At 38.7% G+C, this 22889-nt stretch overlaps 1 protein-coding gene across 5 annotated transcripts in view; it reads right to left on the bottom strand.

Annotated features, from left to right (window-relative positions):
- The window catches only part of LOC308500685 (phosphatidylinositol 3-kinase regulatory subunit gamma), a 75167-nt gene extending 54265 nt beyond the window's left edge, over nt 1–20902 (bottom strand). For 3 of the 5 annotated variants that reach the window (XR_013993764.1, XM_081055898.1, XM_081055899.1), the window contains exon 1: nt 20082–20902. Coding sequence is in view for 2 of the 5 variants with exons in the window: in XM_081055898.1 (XP_080912024.1) it covers nt 20082–20187 (106 nt within the window). In the remaining 3 variants the exon portion in view is untranslated. The remainder of the gene's footprint in view (nt 1–20081) is intronic. The other 2 variants (XM_081055901.1, XM_081055900.1) reach the window with 2 other exon arrangements.
- Between the last annotated feature and the right edge of the window lie 1987 nt (nt 20903–22889).

Below are 22889 nucleotides of genomic sequence, written 5' to 3'. Positions count from 1 at the left end.
ATAACCTTTTCTTTTTAATGTGGAAAAAGTAAATCAAAAAGAACAAAAAAGGCGGTCCTACCTATCCTTCATTGTCTAAGTTCAAATATCATCATCTCCAGTCTTTCTTCTCATAACACCCCCTTCTCCTGAACTCCTAAAGCACTCGTTGGTGTCACTCTCTGAAACTTATCTGCTGCTCATATTATTATTGTCCTCTGAGTCTGTTTTCCTAAATGAAAAATGAAAATTAAAGCAATATGTGAGGAAAATATTAAGAAAGATTGCACATATAAAACAATGCCTGACACAGTAACCATTCAATAAGTATTACATATAATAGTTATCTCTCTGCCATTTACAAAATTTATGACTGAACAAGTTTCATTTTCTTCACCTGTACAGTGAAGATAATAATCCCTGTCAAATTATTATCTATGTGCAAATAGGGGGGACCAATACTTTGGTTTTGAGGGTATTTTTTCATCATTATGCCTAGAATATTATCGTTGATCATTACTAAACTTTTGTACAACATAGAGCACTTTTATTACCTTAACATTATAAAATAAGCACTTTACAAACAAATTTTAATAGCTGCAAAATAATTTTTTGATATGAATGTGTCATAATTTACTCAACTATTCCCTCCATGTTGGGCATCAACTACTATCGTCAATATCTCCACCCAGTTCCTTGTTGTTCTTTGCCACACCAGCCCATAAATCTCTCAACCGCGGAGAATCAATCCAACCACCTGCTTCCTCTGTTCCCATATCACAACTGCTGAGTTCTGCAGAAGAAATCACAAGCTGGGAATTTGTGCCACCGCAAATTTATTAAGTCTCTCATCTTAACTGAGATTAAGTATCCTATTAGTAATCCATCTATAGGCCTCAGAACAGTCACCTTTTCCATCCCACAGTGACCAATGGCTACTCCCAATCTCAGGCCCAACACTCTATATACCTCTTCTCTCACAACTGTTCTCTCCCAGCAAAAAGAAATTTGACCCTACCCAATTTTCCAACCTACATTCTTCTTTGAACCCATCTTCTTCCTTCTAAGTGTTAGACAAAGGTATCTCTCCTCCTTCCCTGGGTGATAATCCCTCCTCACCTCCAAACTCATCAACTTTTGTTTCATCAAATCACACACATCCATATATTCAACTTTGTCTCTACTTTATCATCTCTACCAAAACATACACGTGTTCAATTTTTATCTTTAAAAAAAAATTCTGCGGGTGGCTGGTTAGTTCAGTTGGTTACAGCATGGTGCTTGTAGCACCAAGGTTGGCAGTTTCCGACATGGGCCACTGTGAGCTGCACCCTCCTTAAAAAAAAAAAGAAAAAAAGAAAAAAATCCTGTTTCTCAGATCTCCTGTCTAGCTAGCTACCTCTTACTTTATGCTTCACAGCAAATTTCCTAAGACTGGTCTATACTTGTGTTCTCTATTTTCTCACTTCCCATTCATTCTTCAACCTATTGTAATTTGATTTCTACTCCATTCACTAACTGTATGTCTTGTTAACGTCTTCTCAATAACAAAGTCCAGCAGAAACTTTTCCATCTTTATTTCACATAATCACTTTAGGTTTTACACTATGGGTCATTTTTCCCTTCTTGAAAATCTCTCCCTGGGCTTCCCAGAGACCAATCTCCTTGCTCTTTTCCCACTTTCTCTGCTGCTTTTGAGTCTTGAATAGAATCCTATTGGTTAAGCATATTATGTTTCAAGAGTTCCCCAATACCTATAAAATAAAGTCCAAACCCTTCAATATGGCACATAAGGCCCTTCAGGGTCTGGTCTCTGCTTACTCTTCTAAGCTCATTTTCCTATTACTTTCCCACAGGCATCTTTCACCCTAGCCACACCAAAACACCCATAGCTCATCCCAACACACAATGCTTTTTCATGCCTTTGTGCAGGTTCCCTGTACCTCACAGAATGCCCTTTCCTCCCTCTCTCCCACACTTCACCACACTCCGTTATCCAGCTACTTTTTTTTAAGACTCAAGTCATGCATATTTTTTTCCATGACACCCTCCCTCACATTTTTAGGCCTAATTGAGCATTACCTCCTCTTTGATTCCACAGAGCATTTTATTTAGTCTTCTAATATAAACCTTATTCATTCTAGTTTAACTGTTGACCTGCCTTTGTACTAAAACTGTGAGCTCCTTAAGGACACATATTTTCTTATCTTTGTAGCTCCAGTGCTGAATGCTTCACAGATAGAAGGTACTGGATAAATATGTGTTGAATTAATGCATGAGATGATCAGCATTTAGGCTTACCATAGAGAGGAAGTGAAGATCCAAGAATAATTATGCTGAAAGAAGAGCAGTGGAATTTTACAGAAGGCAGAAAAAGGAAAACAAAAGTCAGCCTGGAGACAGAAACAAATTTTTGAAATTTCTCATAGAAAAAGATAAAATGTGTGATAGAAAAAGAATAATGATCAACCATACTAGCCACAAATACTAACTCATTGCATCTCTTTTCCCCAAATTTTACCCATCCTGATCTTAGAGCCAAACACACACAAGTCTGGTAGCTTCTAGCAAGTGAGATGTGTAGCTGCCTCTAGCAAACTCTAGCACAAGCCCCTCACATTAAGTTAACCTCTCTAACATTTCCCTATCACTGTATCACAAAAACATTGACCTTCAAGAAAAGTGAGTACCTTCTGCTGAATAACTATGATGTACACCTGAAATTAATATAATATTGTAAGTTAGCTATATTTTAATAAAAATCTTAAAAAAGAAGAGTACCTGCTATATGCCAGATACTAACTAAGCTAAGTATTATTTCATTATGTGTGTGTGTGTGTGTGTGTGTGTGTGGAACGCGCACACATGCCACACACACACACACACACACACACACACACACACACACACAGAGGGTGCCAAAAAATGTATACACATTTTAAGAAAGAAAAACTGTATCAAAATTACACCAATGGTAACCACTTTGAGCACCTCTTGTAATTGCAGAAGTCAAACGTGACTTATATTCATCTTTTGTTATCAGTATATATTGAATATTACACTTTTAATAGTTTTTTCCTATCTTAAAATGTGTATACATTTTTTTGGCACCTTCTGTATATATACTATATTTTATAATTCTTATAAAAATCTTTGTGAATTAAGTATTACTACTCCCATTTTATAGGTGAGGACTGTTCAATGTCACACAGTATTAAGCAGGCCAAATTCAAATCAGTCTTCTAACAAAGTATTAGGTTGGTGCAAAAGTAATTGCGGTTTAAAAGGTTAAAAATAACTGCAAAAACCGCAATCCCTTTTGCACCAACCTAATACAATCATCTTCCCTCTCAAGGCAGCAACTATACGAAGATATGACTTACAAGTTTCCAGTGGTCTCTCAGGCACCTCACATCATGCGTAAGGCTAACTCTAAGGTAGCCCCCTAAGGCAGATGTTGTAGAATATTCAAAATTAAAACTTTCACCAAGCTCATTCTCTGCTAGTAAAGGCCCTCTCTCTTTGACCTGACCTGTACTTCCAATTCCTCATTCTCAAACCCTAAAAAAGTCAGTAAAAATTTTATTCTCAAATTTAGAGTCTGTGATAGAGTAATGGCCCTCCAAAGATGTCCACATCCCAATCCCTGGAAACTGTGACTGTTATATTATATAGAAAAAGGGACTTTGCAGATGAGATTAAGTTAAAAATATTGAGATGGGAATATTATTTAGATTTATCCAAGTTGGTCAAAGAAATCAAAGGTCCCTATAAGAGGGGGGTAGGAAGGAAAAGAAGATAATGACAACAGAAACAGAGGAGAGAGAGAGAAAGAGAGAGAGAGAGAGAGAGAGAGAGAGAGAGAGAGAGAGAGAGAGAAGAGAGGGAATGCAATGCTACTGGCTTTGAAATGGAGTAAAGGGTCAGGAGCCAAGGAATTCAAGCAGTTTCTAGAAGGAGGGAAAGGCAAGAAAACAGATTCTTCTTTAGAGCCTCCAAAAGGAATATAGACTGTCAACACCTTGACTTTAGGACTTTTGATGTCCAGAACTGCAAGATAATAAATTTGTGTTGTTTTAAGCTACTAATTTATGATAATTGGTTATGGTAGGAATAGGAAACTAAGGCAGAGTTTCTATTTATCAATGCCTGAGAATAAAAGCCCGCTCCAATTTTATATTTCAGAAGATTAATTTTTTTCAAACTTAATTTTTAGTTATCTACGCATAAATCTTTTCTTTTTAAATATACTTTTAACATTGTTTTTGCTATTTAATAACAAATCTAGGGCAAAAAATGCCTACAATCCCATCATCAAATCAATGTTTTCATTTGATCATAGTTTAGTTCTTTTCCTTCACCACATTTTATTTTTACATATTTGTAGCAATATCAAGGAATGGATTTTACAATCTACAGTTTTACTAGTAACACTCCATGAGGTTTTTTTTTTCATTTTTGCTTCTTTTTTTTTTTTTTTGAGATCCTCTTTCCTCACTCCTTCCCAACTTCAGGTAAGCATCCTTTGCTACTCCTGTAACATTTCAGAACTACTCCCTCCTTGAGGGCTTTATAATTGCTGTTTACTCAACTTGTAATACCTTCATTCAGCTATCCCCCTGCTCACTCCTTTACTTCCTTCAGGTCACCTTAAGAGAATATATTTGCAATACATGTAATAAACAAGGGCTGATATCCTACAAATCAATAAGAAAAAAAACAGACAATCCAATAGAAAAATAGGCAAAAGATACGAAAAAGCATTTCATAAAAGAGAATAGCCAAATGGCCAACATATGAAAAGCGGATCAATCTCATAAGGAATAAGGAAAATGCAAATAAATTTAAACCACAGTGATACCATTACACACTTATTGCAGATGTAGAGTATCTCTCATATACTGCTAAGGAGGGAAATAGATTCGCATTCTCTAGAAGGGCTGGGATACACATATTCTATAAACCAGGATTCTGAATCCTAAATGTCCCCTACAAAAATGTACTGATGTAAAAATAGGGCATATGTGAAAAAATGTTCACAGCAGAATTATCCATCAATAGCCAAAAAACTACTCAAATATCTATCAACAGTAGAAATAAACTGTGATATACAATGAAATACCATATAGTAACAACAAAAAAGAAGAAACTACAGCTACATGAAAACAGTATAAATGACTCAACATAATGCTGAACAAAAAAACACAAGAGAATATATATAAAATATACATATACATTGTGGGGACAGAGCCCCAAAAAGTAGTTACCAGGCTCTCGGCCTCACATAGAAAGGTGCTGGCTCGGGTAGTAAATGGCCATCAACTGTGATTGGGTGGCCATCAGCTGTGGCTAGTTGACCGTCAGCTGTAACCCGTAAGCCATTGGCCACTAATATAACTGCTGTGGCTACGCTAGAAGAAAAAAGAATAGGGGCTAGCAAGCGCGAATTGCAGAGAGGCAGATGCTGCCGGTGAGAATATAGTGATACGACTCCCCTATCTATGGCACCGCGGGTGTTCCTTTTTGGCCTCACCATGTCCTGCGTTCTTATGTGGGGAGCGGGAGCAGAGACCCTGCACGACAAATGGCACAGTGAGCAGCGTCCCCGGCGTGACATACATAAAATTCAAAAACAGGCAAAACTAAAATATATCATTTAAGAATACAACTATAAAGAAAAATAAGAAATTACCATAAAAAGTCAAGTCAATGGTTACCACTGTGGAGTAAGAGGGATGTAACTGGAAGGAGCATGCTCTTGGCTCCTGGGAAGCTGGCTATCTTCAACAACTTTATCTAGGTGGTAGCTATATGGTTGTTCACTTTCTATGAAGTCAGTGAACTGCACATTTATATTTTATACGCTTATTAGCATGTATTTCATTTCACTATAAGGTTAAATCACCATAGCAATGAGGCCTTCTCTGACTACCCAAAATAAAACAGTAATTCCTTCGCCCTCCATTCCCCCTTAACCAGATTTTTTTCTCTATAACACTTCTCTTCACCTAACATACTGTATATTAACTTCTTACTTTATTTATTGTTGTATCTCCTGCTGCATAAAGCACAGACTTTGTTTTGCTCATTGCTATATATCCAACCATTAGAAGTGTACCTAAAATAAAATACCTTTCTTCATGTTTATAAAATCCTAAACAAAGATAGAAAATATAGGTTTTTATTTTATAAAAACGGGATGTTATTAATAACTTGCTTGTTTTAATACACAAGCTATCACAGATGTTCCTCTAGGTAAAGACATATCAATTTAACTCATTTTCTTTGAGTTGTATAATATTCCATAATATGTGTAAGTGCACTACAAGTTATATATTCCATAGCCACGATTGATGGACATTCAGCCTGTTTCCAATTTTTGCCATTAAAGACAATATTGCAGGGTTGGCCTGGTGACTCAGGCGGTTAGAGCTCCGTGCTCCTAACTCCGAAGGCTGCCGGTTCGATTCCCACATGGGCCAATGGCCTCTCAACCACAAGGTTGCCGGTTCAACTCCTCGAGTCCCCCAAGGGATGGTGGGCAACGCCCCCTGCAACTAAGATTGAACATGGCACCTTGAGCTGAGCTGCCTTGAGCTCCCGGATGGCTCAGTTGTGGTTGGAGAGCGTCCTCTCAACCACAAGATTGCTGGTTCGACTCCCGCAGGGGATGGTGGGCTGCACCCCCTGCAACTAGCAATGGCAACTGGACCTGGAGCTGAGCTGCACCCTCCACAACTAAGACTTAAAGGACAACAACTTGACCTGGAAAAAAAGTCCTGGAAGTACACACTGTACCCCAGTAAAGTCCTGTTCCCCTTCAAAAGAGAAAAACAAAAAACTGCTCGCTTCGGCAGCACATATACTAAAATTGGAACGATACAGAGAAGATTAGCATGACCCCTGCGCAAGGATGACACGCAAATTCGTGAAGCGTTCCATATTTTAAAAAAAAGAAGAAAAAAGGAAAAAAAAGCAGAACAACAACAATGCATACATACGCTTTTACATGTTGATACTTTTATTTCTACAGAACAGATTTCCAGAAGAGGAATTTTACTAGATATTGCGAAACTTTCCAAAATGGCTATAGCAATTCACATTTCCACTATTCAAAATCGAACTCATGAATCTTAAGAATTAATTTTCTTATCATTTATACCCACTTATTTACAAAAAGGATGACCTTAATAACTAATAAACATCCTGGGAAGTGTAATATGACCTTAGCAAGTAATACCCTGGGAACAGTCAAGGTCCCACTGCAATCTCTCCCACACCTTTAGGAATTCAGTAGTACCTGATTTACTACCATCTGCTCTAGGTTCCAAACCTGGACTCAGCAGAAGCCACTCCCCTTTCCTCCTCCAGTAAAGCCAAAGAGAAAAAGAACCCCTCCCTCCTGGGCCATTTCACATCTGCCTCATTTTGATTTAAGAGACCGTACAATCCAAATCTGTCCTTCCTCCTTAAATTGTGTCTCCTGGCTTATAGCACGACCATCTCCCAAGTCAGAACACTAAAACTCACTCTAGATTCTCTTATTTTCTCAGGATAGTCTCTAAGTTCCATTAATTCTACTTTTTTAAGAAGCTCCTGTTCATTCTCACTGCTACTATCTTACCTTAGGCTTGGGGGAGGGCATATTTCTTTTTTTTTTTTTTTAATGATTAGAAGATGAAACAAAAATGCAATCTGTGGTTACGAATATTAAATGGGTATGGATGTAGAACTATGGATCAGTAAAGATAGTCTAATATGTCTGTTGTTAAAACAAAATTAAATTTATAGTGAATATAAATTTAGTCCCCCTAAATTCTGTCCATAAGGTCCCCACACCCATTTTTTTAACCTTAGGCTTTCATAGTATCTTTCATCTCTACTGAAAGTTTCCTAACCAGTTCCCCTTCTTTAATCTTGCTCTCCTTCAATCTATTTTTCACTTTGCAGCCAACAAATCTTTTCCCTACTTGAAACCAATTAGTCAGTGGCTTCCCAACTGCCCACAGGTTAAAATCCCACCTCTAAGTGTAGCATTCAGGGTCTTTCATGATTTGGTCCTCATCTACCTCTCCAGACTAATCTACCACCACTTTCCACCACACACTTTATGTTTCAACAAAACTGAATTAGTTTCCAAAATACACCAACGTACTTTAACAACTTTGTGCATTCACCCAGTCTTTTACCTCTCTTCTACTCCACCAGTAAACCAATCATTCCCTCTTCTGTTTATATATTTTTCTATTATTAAAAATATTCATTCAACCAATATTTATTGAGCACCTCTGCCAGAGACAGTGCTAGATATTGGAAATCCAGCAGTTAATTATGGACTCAGTCCTTATCCTGATGGAATATGTAATCCAATGAGGACTAAAGACACTAAACAACTGATAATAAGTGTGGTAAGAATTATAAAGGCTGTAGGTAACACAGTATATAATGGAAACCTGTATTAGATGATAGCCAGGAGAAAGGGCGGGAGTTAAAAAAGAAAAGTACTGTATGCATTTGTTTTCATGTGAGTATTCCTTACTTACAGTCAGAGCTCTTTAAGGGATCACGCCATCTTAATATTGCTAGGCAGGACAGTAAATAGTAATGTATAGTAATGTACACTGATTACATTACAAAGATCACTGTCCCATAACTCCTTGATTAATCACTGTTAACAAGCGAATGCAGTGACCTTATTGGCCAGCCCTGGGTCTTGTGCTCAGCCTTAAAGGGGATGAGTTAGATCAATTCTACCCAAACCACATTGCAAATGGAGGAGTGGTGGTTCCAAAAGAAAAATCAAGAAGCTGTTACCTAAATAAGAGAGAAGGGAAGCTGGATAGGCAAAAAACAAAGAAACAAACAAAAAAGAGCAGTCCTCTTTTTAGTGGTCACTGTAATTATCTTGTTCCTTCCCCATGCTGGTAAGGAGTTTATGTAGGACTGACCCTTCCCCAGCTCCACAGCAATGGTTCTCACAGTGTGGTTTGCAGACCAGCCAAATCAGTAACATCTGGAAACTTGTTGCAAATACAAGTTCTTAGAACCCAACCCCAAATCTGCTGACTGAGAAACTCTGGGGGTAGGCCCTAGCAATCTGTGCTTTAACATCCTCCAAGTGGTTCTGATGAACACTCAAGTTTAAGAGCCAATGGTCTAGACAGAGAAAGCTACAATTAATAGTTCAAGGAATCCAGATTTTAAGACAGTGATCCTTTGGAACACAAGAATAGTCTATTGTCAAGCTCAGGATTTTTCTGTTATATTTGTGAAAAGCATCCTTTTTCTCCCCCAGAAATGAGAAAACACGTAGTCCTAGGAGCCAAAAGCAATCATCTTGCACTGCTCAGGGAAGCCAGCCTGAGGAGAAAAACGGATGTAGGGGAGAGCCGAGAGAGACGCAAAGCCTGATAGTCTTAATCAAACCATGCCCTTTGGACTTTTGAATTACATGAACTTATAAATTCTTTGTTTAAACTAATCTGAGTTGGACTTTTTGTTATTGAAACTGAAAGTATCCTGATTTCCACTACATCAAGTTACACATCCATCCCTAAAAACCATACGGAATACTAGGAAATACTATCTAGTACTGTCTAGCCTCTCTCTAAATTAGGGTTGGTATATTTAGCAGATAAAAATTCAGAACACTCAGATTTAAATATCAGATAAACAATGAGTAATTTTTTAATATGTCCCAAATATTGCAAGAGACATGTTCTATAGATTTTATCTGGAAACTCTTCTCTAAATACCCATGGTTGATCCCTAGGAATCAAGTTGTCAGTCCCAGTCAGACAGATGTGACAGCAGCTCTTAGGGTACATGACTTCTAGGAGAAAGACTAAACCCCAAGTGCCAAACTAATGTGCTTCAACAGATAACAGATTTAAACCACCTGACTGCCCTTTAAAACTAAGCAGGCTTCTTTCTAAAAGCCAAAACATGTTATACCCTCTATGGCAGCTAAATGTGACAAAATCAAAAATGTTACTGTATGAGTAGTCATAGCTTCTTTTTTTTACTCCCTTGGCTCCTGGCCCTTATTACACAGATCAGAGTAATGAAATAGGCAAAGGAGAGAGTTTAAAGGGAAACAGGTACTCCTAGTAAGTTTGGGGAGGGAAGGAAAGAAACAATAAGAATGAGACTATACAAGTTGCTATGAGAGGGTTTGGGAGTTTAGATTTAACCATGCAAAGATACTGATCAAAAAAGGAAAAATCAGAATTTATATGGTATTGCAGGATGGTACGAATATAATAATACCCTTTAGCATTTTTGAGAGGCTGGAATAAAGATTTAAATTGCTTTTCAATTTAATTTATAGGCTGGTGTTTCCTCTGCATAGAAGACAGGAGATATGTCACAAACGTCCCAACTTAATAACGAAAATAACAACAATAACAGATACCTGCTCTAAGTCTCTTACATGTACTAACTCACATAATTCTCACAATAACCCTGCAATGGGGTTGATATTCTTCTCTCTGCCCTACAGGTGAGGAAACTGTCCAAGATCAGAAGCTAGAAGTTGACAGGGTTAGAACTGGAAATCCCGCAACCTGACAGTTGAGCTCTTACACCAGAGGTGTCCAAACTGTGGCCCACAGGCCAACTGCGGCACGCAATCCATTGTTAATTGGCCCGCAGCAAATTCCAAAAATATATTTAGTTTACTTAAATAAACCAGGTGAGGCAATACGTACTTCACCTCGAGTGAGTGGCCCGGCTGTTTGTGTATTTCACCACATATGGCCCTTGGTGAAAAACATTGAAAAAAGTTTGGACCCCTGTCTTACAGTGAGCAACACTTCCCTATTTCATAGCAATGTCTATACTCAAGAATTTAAGCATTACACTAATAAGCAGAAACACATAAATATAATTATTCTAAAACACCAACAAATCTAGCACATGAAGTAAAATGAAACATGTATGTCATAGCTTCCTTCTCTTTAATTTCTTCTTCCCTTTCATAGCCCACCATAGAAACTAAGAATTTTACAATAATTTCCTTTACAAAGTTACTTTTGAAAGTAAATTATAGTACAGTCTAGATTTATACAGTAATGTTTGTAGAAGTAACGAATGAGTAAGCCTTCGTCAAATAACTAAGTCCACTTATTATGCTGCTTTGCACCCAGATGTCAGATCAGAAATCATAACACTTCAAAAAAGAGAAAAATACATCAAAAATGTGTAAAATAGTTTGGGCATTATTTTAAAAGCTAAACCTTTTCATTACTGAAGCATATAGAGAAATCTTAAGCTAAGAAATTAGAAAATAAAGTGACTAAGTCAGTTTTGAAATGACATGCTATATAACTGGTGGTGGTAATAATTCAGAATCCAACCACTTTTCACCACCTTCGCAGCTTCCAGCCTTGTCCAAGCTGCACCCTCAGCTTGTTTACTGCAATAGCCTCCTCACCATTTTGTGCATGTCCGCCTTGTCCTACTCTCTACCAGCAGCCTGAATAATCTTTTTAAAGCAGGAATCATAATACATCACTGTTCAGTGCACTTGCATGGCTTCTCATCAAGTTTTAAAAGCCAAAGTTCTTACATGGTATTCCCCACCACCCACACCATTACTTGTCTTCATTTCTTATACTTTCCCCTCATCCCACTCCAGCCATATACTGACCTTCTGGATGATCTTTGAATACATGACAGAAATTTTCCTGCCTCAGAGTAAGTCATCTGGTATTCCCTCTACCCAGCCCAGGCCCCTGCCTGCACACCTCCCATGTATCTACATGGCTTGTTCCCTCACTTCTTTAGGTCAGGGCTTCCCTGCCCTCCTATTTAAAATAGCAGTTCCCCCACCAAGCCAGCACTCTCTATTTTGTCCTCTGCTTTTTCTTCATGTCATTTTTCACCATCACTATGTACTTAGGAATTAGTTTACTGTCTGCTTTCTCCCCTCCCTTATAAATGTATGCTACATGAATACACGGAGTTTTGCTGTTCTGTTCACTGCTATACCTCGAACAGTGTCTGGTAACCAAATATGTATTGAAAAACATGAATTAATACATGAACAACAACAAAAAATTTATGAATACTTAATATGTTCCAGTCACCACATTAAGTACTTTACAGTTATTAATTTACAAAGTCCCCACAACAATCCTATTGAAAGATTATCCCCATTTTTTAGGTGAGAAAACCAAAACAGAAAAGTTAAGTCAATCGCCCAAGGACACATGTTAGGAAGTGGCAGAGGCACATCTGAACCCAGGCAGTCTGATTCCAGAGCCCGTTCTTTTAACTACCCCCACCATATTGCCTCTAGATTTCCAATATACTACAGGAAAAGTCAATACTTAGTTACATAGTACATTTTAATTGAAAGACATGATCTATGGGTTACTTTAGTGTCCTAATTTTTAAGACATCATTCAAATTAGGAATCATTCTACAGGTTCCCCAGCTTACCACTTAATTTACTAAACTTTGGAATTTGGAATGTATAGTTTTGCAAAATGCCTTCTCACTCACTGACTTGACATACTGATATACTCTATTCTAACACCTACACACCTCAAATATGGAAACTGTCAACCAGAGAAGTTAGCATCCTCTTCTGGTAAGCAACTGACAAGAAAGACAGGAAAAGGCTTGTCTTATATTTAACTCTCTATACTAATATGTGACCCTGTAAATTCCAATTCAGAAAATGAAAATGGGTTCCCCACAATTACAGTTTAGTTTTGAAAAAGAAAAAATTAACTTGCCAATTCTTTTTATTTAGAAACACAAAGACAACAATTTTGAAAAGCGCTATAGTTCTCCAAATTACTTTCCAGAGTAACCACTGTTTATTGCACTCATCACCTCCTTCTTCCTTCCTAACAGAATCCCTCCGCCATACAATGCCTCAAGGAAGTCAACACCACTCCAGAATCAGGCATGGACATGGTTAGTTCCAGGGTAATCACTAAAGATTCGTTCGAGAAAGAGAATATGACCCAATTCTGGCCAAAATGATGTGAAAGAAGTCTGCTGGAGGTTTTTGGAGAAAGTTTCCTCTCTCTGAAAATAGAAGCACAGGAAAAAACATCTTTCTTCTTTTAGAAATTGTGTTTATGGGTGATGCCTGTAATCTCTATAACCATTTTGCTACTAGCCTAAGGACCAAGCAGCCTACTAGCCCAAGGAGAGCAGAACTGAGCAATTGAAAGAATACTGGTTTTTACTGACACTGTTGAACTGCTGTAAGCAACCAAGTCTGAAGCCTATTATATGATAAAGTAAAATTTCTTATTTCTTAAGCCATTTTTTTAAGTTTTTTTTTTTTTTTAAATCTTGTATTTATTATAAGTGTGTTTTTCCAGGACCCATCAGCTCCAAGAAGTTGTTTCAATCTAGTTGTGGAGGGTGCAGCTCACAGTGGCCATGAGGGGATCGAACCAGCAACGCTGGTGTTATGAGCATCATGCTCTGACCAACTGAGCTAACCGGCCGCCCCTCTTAAGCCATTTTGAATTAGGTTCTGCTGCTTGCAGCTGAAAGCATACTAACTACCCGGGATGCCAAAAAAAATGTATACTCATTTTAAGAGATGTTATCTATGCTCAAGCAATAGTTCGCTGTAATCAGAAGTGTCTGGACACTGATGGTAACCACTTTGAGCACCTCTTATAATTGCAGAAGTCAAATGTGACTTGTATTCATCTTTTGTTATCAGTATATATTGAGTGTTACAATTAATACAGTTTTTTCCTTTCTTAAAATGTGTGTACATTTTGGGGGCACTCTTTGTACTTATGAAACATATCCCAGAGCTAATCTCAGAAAATAAGTTTGTGGTTAATTCTACAAATGCATATTAAAAGCTCAACATGAATTACACCAAACTGAGTGTACAGAAATTGCTGTACCAGAAGCAATGTCTTTCTGTAGTGATCAACAAATACAGTGAATGCTACTGTCGCCTGCCATCCAACAGAAAAGCAGGGATCTTCAATACAGGAAGCAGCGCGTCGAACCTTAGTGACAGCGTGTGACACGTTTCAACTTGTTCAGTGCAGTCAGTTGGGTGTGAAGTATGGTTGAGAGAAGGTGTGTTTTAAAGTGTGCCGTAAATCATCCTCCATCATGACAACGCTCCATGTACCAGGACATCGCTTCTGGTACAGCAATTTCTGTCAAATAAAAACATTACATTGTGTCCCCATCCACTTTATTCAACAGATCTCTCACCGTGTGACTTCTGGCTCTTCCCCAAAGTCAAAATGATTCAGGACATCGAGGCAGCCACGACAGAGCAACTAAAGACACTCACAAAAGAGGACTTCCAGAACTGCTTCAGATAGTGGCAGGAACGATGGGATAAGTGTGTTTGAAGCGAAGGGGAGTATTTTGAGGGGGATTAATGGCAAATGTGCCTTTTGCTTTAATAATTTTTTTAATTTAAACATTCACCGTATTGTTTGATCACACCTTGTATAACAGCATTTAACAAAGTGCTTGGTCTATAATAATTATTCAGCAAATATTAGCAACTATTACCTTCATTACAAATCATTTCAAATATGAGATGCTTAGGAACTGGACAAGGACAATAAAACTAAAATAAAAGGATGACTTGGAGTGACATTTCCATAGATTCATGAGATGTTCTAACTAGAAAAGACCCTAGAGAACTCTTCCAAAAGCAAAATGGCCCCAGTTTAAATGTTAGGGATGAAGAAAAGAATGGGGCAAGATAGTTCAAAAGGTTTTGACTGCAAGAGTATCCAAAAGGTAGACTTGGAATAATTGTATGTTATCAATATGCTTTAAGATACGAGGTACAATGATTTGGGTACATACCATATGCCAAACACTGTGCTAGTTATAGTAAATCTAATCCCCAAAGCAACTCTGAAAGGTAAGTATTCAATTTTACAAAAGAAAAAAATAGATATTCAGAGAGGTTAAATACTAGCCATATAACTTTTGGCAGGGTAAGAAGCAAAGCCAGGCTGGAAATCCCTATCATGTTTCCAAAGCCTGTGTTCTTTCTATTAATCTCAGTCTGTATCCCCATTTAGTATCAATAAAAATTATACCATGTCACATAGACATATTTGTAACTATTTTTCTACCTACCTTGTTAAATATGGTGACCAAAACATGTCTAATCTTTTCTACATTCTACGAAAAACATAAAGGATTCAACATGAAAACAGTGATAAAAATAAATTTAAAAGGCACTATGCAAGGGAGAATCACCATACTTCTAATGAAACAGTTGATAACTATAAACTATAATATATTAAATGAAAGCAATACCTAATCTTTTTCAATCAGATGTGAAAAAAATTCGCATGACTTTTATATCATTTGATTATTTTAACATTGTCCCATACTATAATATCATTTAAAACTGACACGTAGCTTATGAAAGCAATCTCTTAACACACACAGAAGCATTGATATAAGATGAACCCATCAAATGTTCAGTTATAAAGAATAATTCAAACATAGACATAGGATGCCCTAACTGCTAATAGAAAGGACCACACAGTGGCAGGTAACCTACTTCTTCAGTGTGTTTCTCAGCAGATATTTTCCCAACCACAGGGCCAGTATGCCAGTTCTCCACCAGAATGTTACTTAACTGAAATTTTACCAGGATGAAAATACCAAGTACGCCAGAGTAAGCAAGTAAGTTTCCTGAAACAATTTTTTTCATATGACTTCAAAAAATTCAGAAGATACTTTATTAAGTTGGCCATCAAACTGTGTAGTCAGGTAATTTCTGGACTACTAGATCTCAAAGTGTAGCCCAGAGACCCTCACTGGTCCCCAAGACCCTTTCAGAGGGTCCAAGAGATCAAATGTATTTTCATAGTATTACTACAAAATTATTTCTCTTTCTCTCACAACTGTACAATACAGTTTTCCAGAGGCTATGACCTGTGATATTTTAATAGACTGAATGCAGGAGAAGACATGGAAATTTCTATGTCTTCTATTAAAACATTAAAGATTAAAAAGCCAGGTATTAAAGTTATTTGCAAAAACATAAAACAATGCCCCTCTTCTCCTTTTTTTTGTTTTGTTTTGTTTGTTTTGACGGGAGGGCGGAAAATACCTTTTTTCCATTAAAAAACTTATATACACATGTAATGCTTTATTATTTTTAAGTGAATTAAATATTTTTTAAATTCCTCAGTTTTATTCTAATCTAGTAAATATCAGTAGCTATAATTCACTTAAACAGAAGGTCTTTAGGATCCTCAATCATTTTAAGAGTATAAAAGGGGTACTGAGACCAAAAAAATTGAAAACCACTTTCTAGACCTCCCCAATATTTGTTTTGCCAAACAATTAAAACATTTTCTAATTACTACTGAAGAGATATTGTTGCCCTAAAGGTAATTTCAGAAATTTGTCTTCATAAGAACAAAAAAAGTCTATAGACTTTTTAAAAAGAATTGTATCCACAAATTTTAAAAAGTCATTTATTATATCTTCCCACAATAAAAACAATGTCAAAAATAAAGTGCGAGCTAATAGATCACTATCTATAAGCTTTGGGCATGAATTTGTGATCAGGCATGTATTGGTAATCCTCCAATAGCTCCTATACCAAAGGCAGGGCTCTTTGAGAAGCCTATCCAGCAACTGTTCTGTTCTAGAACAATCCCGATTCCCATATCGTAACAGGACTAACCAAGATGCTTATCAGCAATTCTCTGCACCACAATATTAACATTTCCAAAATAAAAAGTTTTGTTTCATCTGAACAGTTCAGTATTTCTATTGCTCCTGGCAAATACATGAAAATTAAGACAACACTCTTCCATTTGGATCCAACCCTTATATTGTCAGTAAATTATAGCAGGTATAGCAATCCATGAAGTTATTAGAAATCTTCAGGATACATGGCAACGGTAGTTTTTGAAAAGGCTGGAAGGAAACACCTTTGAAAAATAGCTTTTTAACAGGGAAAAACACATACACACATAAAGATTAACAGAAAAAAAGAAAAATAGCTTTGGAGGCAGCTGGAAGCTGTAACAATTTTGCATTTATGGTTCAGTCCAAAATTAAGATGAAGACGATATTTTAAAAACTGTAATATTAATATTACAGTTAAGGACCCTAAATCAACAACTGTCTAATTCAAAAGTTATTTAGCCCTAATCTACTGCCATAGCCAAGTTATGAGGTGACCAAGTGCCTTAAGTGGAAAACCACTTAAAGGCTAGAAAGAAACGGTGTTCCTTAGGTATTTATTAATTCAACACATATTTATGAAATTGTCTACTACTTGCAAGACCCTGAGCAAGCTAAAAAGCTCATAATCTGATGGAAACACAATTCCATAGGGGGAAATACACATAAATAAATGCAGAAGCTACTCTAGACACAACGGAAGTTCTATCTGAGAAGTGTTAGAAGAGGGAGGGAAAAGGAAGAAAGGTTGTCTTCTAACAGAAGGGATCAGAGAACATATACTCTGGTAAAGAAGGCCTCTAACCTGGGCCCTCGACATATATAAGATTTCAACAAGTAACTACTGGGATTGAAAGGCACCCCAGCAAGAAGAAAAAGCATACATTCAAGGAACAGCAAGTACAGAATAGCTTCCATAGAACTTGTGATGGACTCCAGCAGAACAGACTGGAAAATTAGGTTGGAAGCAAAAATAGAGGGACTTAATATGACAGGGTAAGCAAGCTGAGGCTTTTTTTAGTAGGCAAAGGGAAGCCATTGGAAGGTTTTTAAAGTCATTGGAAGATTTACCCTTGGAAGGTAAATCATCAGATGATACTTTAATAACGATGCAGATTGGACAGAGTAGAAATAGGGAGAGCAGTTAATGCGCTACCATACCAGTCCAGGCAGAAAATAGTAAACTTAATCAAGGTTAGAAGCTAAGAAAAAGACAGATACGGGACATGCTGCAACCTCTCCACTAATAATTTACTCAGCTTAAACATTTCAAAAACTTAATTTACTACAGAAAACAAGGTTGGTTTTCACACTATTTCCATTAAAAACCACTCACTTCACAGGCAATATTTCAGCATATTCAAGTATACTACCTTTTTTATAAACTGTTAGGAATAACTAACAGTATTCTACATTATGGCTACAAAATGGGTAATAAAGAACACCATATGCATATTTTCAATATACTGAATAGAATCTCAATATGCAAAATTTCATTCAAGGATGAATATTTTAAACTCAAAAGTTTATTTCCATGTAATATACAAAGTTTGGATTAGAATTTTCTATACAACCCTGTAAGACCCACATCACTACATAATTATAATAGTCAACTTTTCTTAAAATCATTTTTGGACAACTCAGCTCATCTTGGCCAATATTCTTCTACTAGGTCCACATTTTTCAAACATTAGTTCCTTCTTCAGGTTCTCCCCTCCTCCCCACTCACCTCTCCGCCCAACAAATTCCCTTTGTATGTCTGCAAGGCAAGATACTACATGATATACGGTATGATTCTAAGGCAGTTTGAATATATAATTCTTATAATAACAGAAATCTAGAATTATTAGAATTATTAACCTTACTTTTTACAGAAAAGGAACCAATGATGTACTAAATTTCCATTCACATGAATGACAAATACATCTAATAGAAATGATGCTATACCATTAGGGGGAAACAAAGGAGGAAATACACACAATAGATGGATGGCAAATCTTACAAACTTTGCAGAACACTGAAAAGCTGCATCTGGATTGAAGTCACAATTATAAAAGCAAATAACAAAGGCTCCAAAATGAAAGGAAAAGAAAAAATTCTAAGTGATCATTAAAAGAGCGAAAAAGGTTGATTCAATATAAGTATTAGTTTTTAATATAGCATCATTTAACACTATGAGTAACTGAGAAAAAACAAAGAGAATAATTCACAGTTCAAAAGGGCACAGGAAAACATTTTTACATACATTTAGAAGACAGTTATACTTCATACACTTGCATGGGCTCAAATCCTTTCAAATGTTTCCAAAAATACATAGGCTTATAATAATTGAGATTCCCCAATGACATACAATTTATTCTGTAGGCTTAACACATTTTAGCTATAACACATTTTTAAAAGACATAACAAATTAATGCTCAACAGAAATAAGGAGTCACAAAGGCCCTCTACTTATTCAAAATCATATAAACAGGGTTTGAAAATCTGACAACTAATAATTATAAAATGGGGTAGACGTCAAAGAAAAAAATATTACCCAACTTTTCCATTTTCCTTCCTTTTCTTTTCCTACCAGATACACAAAATGTCTGTAAGGGTCTCAGACAAAGCTCTAAAGTAGAAATACAGTATATGTATACTTTACGTTATGTGTATTTAAACCTTTATCACATATATGTACACATCACATATATTCACACACAAAAAAGAAAGGTTCCTCCTTTTTTTACCGTAAGAATTGAAGTTATATTAAACCGTCCCATAAATTACATCACCACAAACTAAAGAGTAATAAAATATTGCACGTATATCTCTCTGAGCGACTATATTCTGAGATGAAAAACCTCAGACTAAGGCCATGACTGAATAAAAACGCCCAATTCCTGAAAAATCACTAACCGGCATTCGGTTTCTGTAAAATAAAGGGGGGGAGGGTCTTAAAATGAATAATCACACTGGCAAGCCAGTTTCAGAAGTTAACGAAGGTAAAACACAACGATCCAAAAGAGACAAACGTATGAAATGACAAGCTTTAGAGACTTCCCCCAAAGGGGAAGACTGACTTCAAGATTGGAATATAAAGCATCCTTTGCAGGTAGAAGAATCTTTAATTGAAAAAGAAAAAAGGGGGAGGGGCACGACAAAAAAAAAACTGAACGACATGCCAATGCAAAGAAGTAAAAGAAACGGGTCTCTCCTCCCACCCCCACTCCGGCCCCCACCCCCACCCTCAAAGGACAATAGGATCAGGGTCCTAACTGCAAACTTTAAACGTGTAAACCAGAAGCAGTTTACTGCAGCTCTAACTGCAAATCTGCCCAATACCAAACCCAGCGCACTCAGGAATAATTCTGCCCTGAAAACATCACCAAGATCTTGTTAAACAAATCAGACCCATCACAAGATTCTTTTTTTCTCCCAAGTACCTGGAGGATCCATTTCAATATAAAATATCAGTTCTGTCGAATAGGGCATCATCACCTCCCTCCAGTCTGCGTCATCGCGGTCCATACTCCACACCGTATTGTACATCTCGCTGTCAGGGGCAAGTCGTCAGGAAATATATAGAAAGCATATAATTTGTATCTGATATTTAAAAATCTAAAAATATGTATCTGTAAAAATCCTACACGGAAATGTACTTCGGGGTTTCCAACGGCAGGTACAAGTCCAGGCAACTACCAGGACGAGGACGGGGTTCTCCCCGTCTCTCTTCTACAGTGCCCAGCAAAATGCCCCCCGAACTTTCAATCTATGGGCTTTGCTCCTCAAAGAAGTAAAGAGAGGCTTGCAGGGCGGAGGGCAAAGGTGTTAAAAAGCGGCTTCCCAAAAATCCCTTCTACACAGTCGCTCTCCAAAGAGAAGAGCTCCCAGCACCTCCAAATCTTTCGCAGGAAGCCACTTTTGTATCCTTAGGAAGAATGAAAAAAAAAAAAAATGAACGCGCTGGGTAAGGTGGAAAAGTGACAAAGGAAGGTATAAAAAAGGGGGGGCGAGTATTGCGTTCAAGTTTCGGGGTCCCACTCGTCTGCAGAGAGCTTATCCCCTTAGGGGTCTGGACTCCGACTCCGTTCCGGTCAGGCTCGGAACCAAAGCTGCTGCAGCCTTGGGATTGGGACCCGCTGGAGAGTCCAGTTAGCGTTGTTCGGCTCGGCGCTCCCGCCGGGCTGTAAGGAAGCCCGCCAGTACCGGCTCCCCTCACGCTCTGCCCTGACTCTAGCCACTGGAGTTTCATTTTAACGGCGCCGAGGGGGACACCCTCCCCCGCCCCCAAGCTCCCCTGCTGAGGCTCTACCCAACTGCGCCAGGCAGGGGGAACAGCCAGCATCACCACTGCCCCTTCCACTCTATACCGCCTTAATGTAGTGGAGATTCTGTCAAGTGCCTGAGAAAGTGTTCAGAAAACTGTCCTCCATCTCAGCTTTCAACTCTCCACACCGAGCTCTAGACCTCGGCTCATAAATTGTCCATCTTCTCTCCCCCCAGCCTCAATCAGAATGGTACGGTCCGGGCGCTGGCCGCACGCCAGGAGTCAGTACCCGGAGCACGCGAGCGGGGCGGGGAAGGAAGGGGGAGAGGGAGGGAGGGGGAAGAGAGGGTAAAATGGATGGTGATTGGCTAATCCCGGTTGCCCGAGCCCCGAGTCTGCGTCTTTTGTCTGCCTTGCTTCAGCGAAGGAGCGGGAGACGGCTGCGCGCCCCAAGCGGGCCAATCAGAAACCAGCCGGCGCCGGCCGGTGAGGCGACGATTGGTCCGAACCCAGTTACTAAGCGGGACAAAGGCAGAAGGGGGGGAAGAAAAGAGAAAAAAAAAAAAAAAAAGAAAGAAAGAAAGAAAGCGCAAACGGCGGTTACTAACAGGCTGGGCAAGCGCTGGGGGACTCAGGCTGCCGGAGACAGGCGGGGCTCCCGCTGAGGCTCGGTCCGCCCGCAGGAGTTAAGAGAGGGGGAGGACAGGCTAACGCGAGACACCTCTGCCCGGAGACTGGCCGCGGAGGAGGGGAGCGGACAGCGAGGGGCGCATGCTGTCACTTGGCGGGACGCTTGTTCTTGTGGTCCTTAGGAGGTCCCGGGGCTGAGTCCCTCCCCACCGACCTCTTCACCGCGCCGGGACAACCTTCCTCACCCCCACCCCCAATGAGAAGTTGTCAAAGTAAAGGTCCCCAAACCCACTTGCAGAATTGTTACCGATCAGTGAGGGATGTGGCCCCCTGCAACGTCCCGGCGGTTAGTTGAGCCCAGCCCTGGCTTCTCCCCGCGCCCCAGCAGTTAGTCATTTATTAAGGAGGCATTTCCCAGTTCCTCTGCGCTTCCCACCCAAGGACTTTTGAACCCACAGGTAACTCCCCACACCTGAAATAAATAGTGGGACGCCACAGAAGGCCCCTCAGCTGGTGTGCTCAGGGCAGAAAAACATGGCTTGCAATTACAGCGCGTGTGTGATATCTGAGCTAAGTCACAGGGGTTGGAATGCCCTAGCCAAAAAGGTTTTGTTTCCCTGACAGACCCTCTTCCACAATACACCCAGTCTCTCCCCGCAAGTTTAAAACTAGGATAGGCTTCAGTATGAAAATGCTGAATGTTTCCTTGTATTTCCAAAACAGCTAATTAGCTTGCTGGGGAACACTGAACAGCCAAAAGCTGATTTGTGTCTGTGTGAAAGTTGTGCCTAGAATTGTCATTTTGCAGACCCTACAATCCGGGAAGGCCAAAAACTGCTCCATTTCCTCTTTACACAGGAACAACAAAGCCTATTGTGTTTGGGTTGACAACCTGATTTAAGCCCTAGCAAAACCTCCTACACTGAGTGGATCTGCTGTATTGATTCGAGCCTGTGGAATAGTTGCCGTGTTTCAGCCTCTGCCTCCTAAAGTGGTTCTTCCTTCCTTACAGGTGATGTAAGTTGAAATAGTTCCTGGGAGCAGATGCTCAAATGTGTTTGGACAGGGTGTAGAGTCCTGGATTAAAAAGAGCCACTAAGAACAAATGGACAAGCTTGAGCTGACAAAACACATCAGGAGTCTTACATGCTTGCTTTCCTATATTTCTGAAATCCAAATGTGATTCAGAAGCCAGATCAATTTGGGGGCAGGGCACGTTGTTAATTTAAATGTCCTGAACCATTCCTCTAGGTAAAAGATGCTGGAAAGTCAAGTCGAATTTGTGGCTGGCTTCCCAGGAGTCTCTCTACTTCACCATATCTGGGAGCCAGAAGTACTCACATTTGATAACTCA

The sequence above is a fragment of the Rhinolophus hipposideros genome (assembly GCF_964194185.1).
Source record: "Rhinolophus hipposideros genome assembly, chromosome: 8".
Classification (NCBI taxonomy): domain Eukaryota; kingdom Metazoa; phylum Chordata; class Mammalia; order Chiroptera; family Rhinolophidae; genus Rhinolophus; species Rhinolophus hipposideros.
This window is presented reverse-complemented; position numbering and strand designations above follow the sequence as displayed.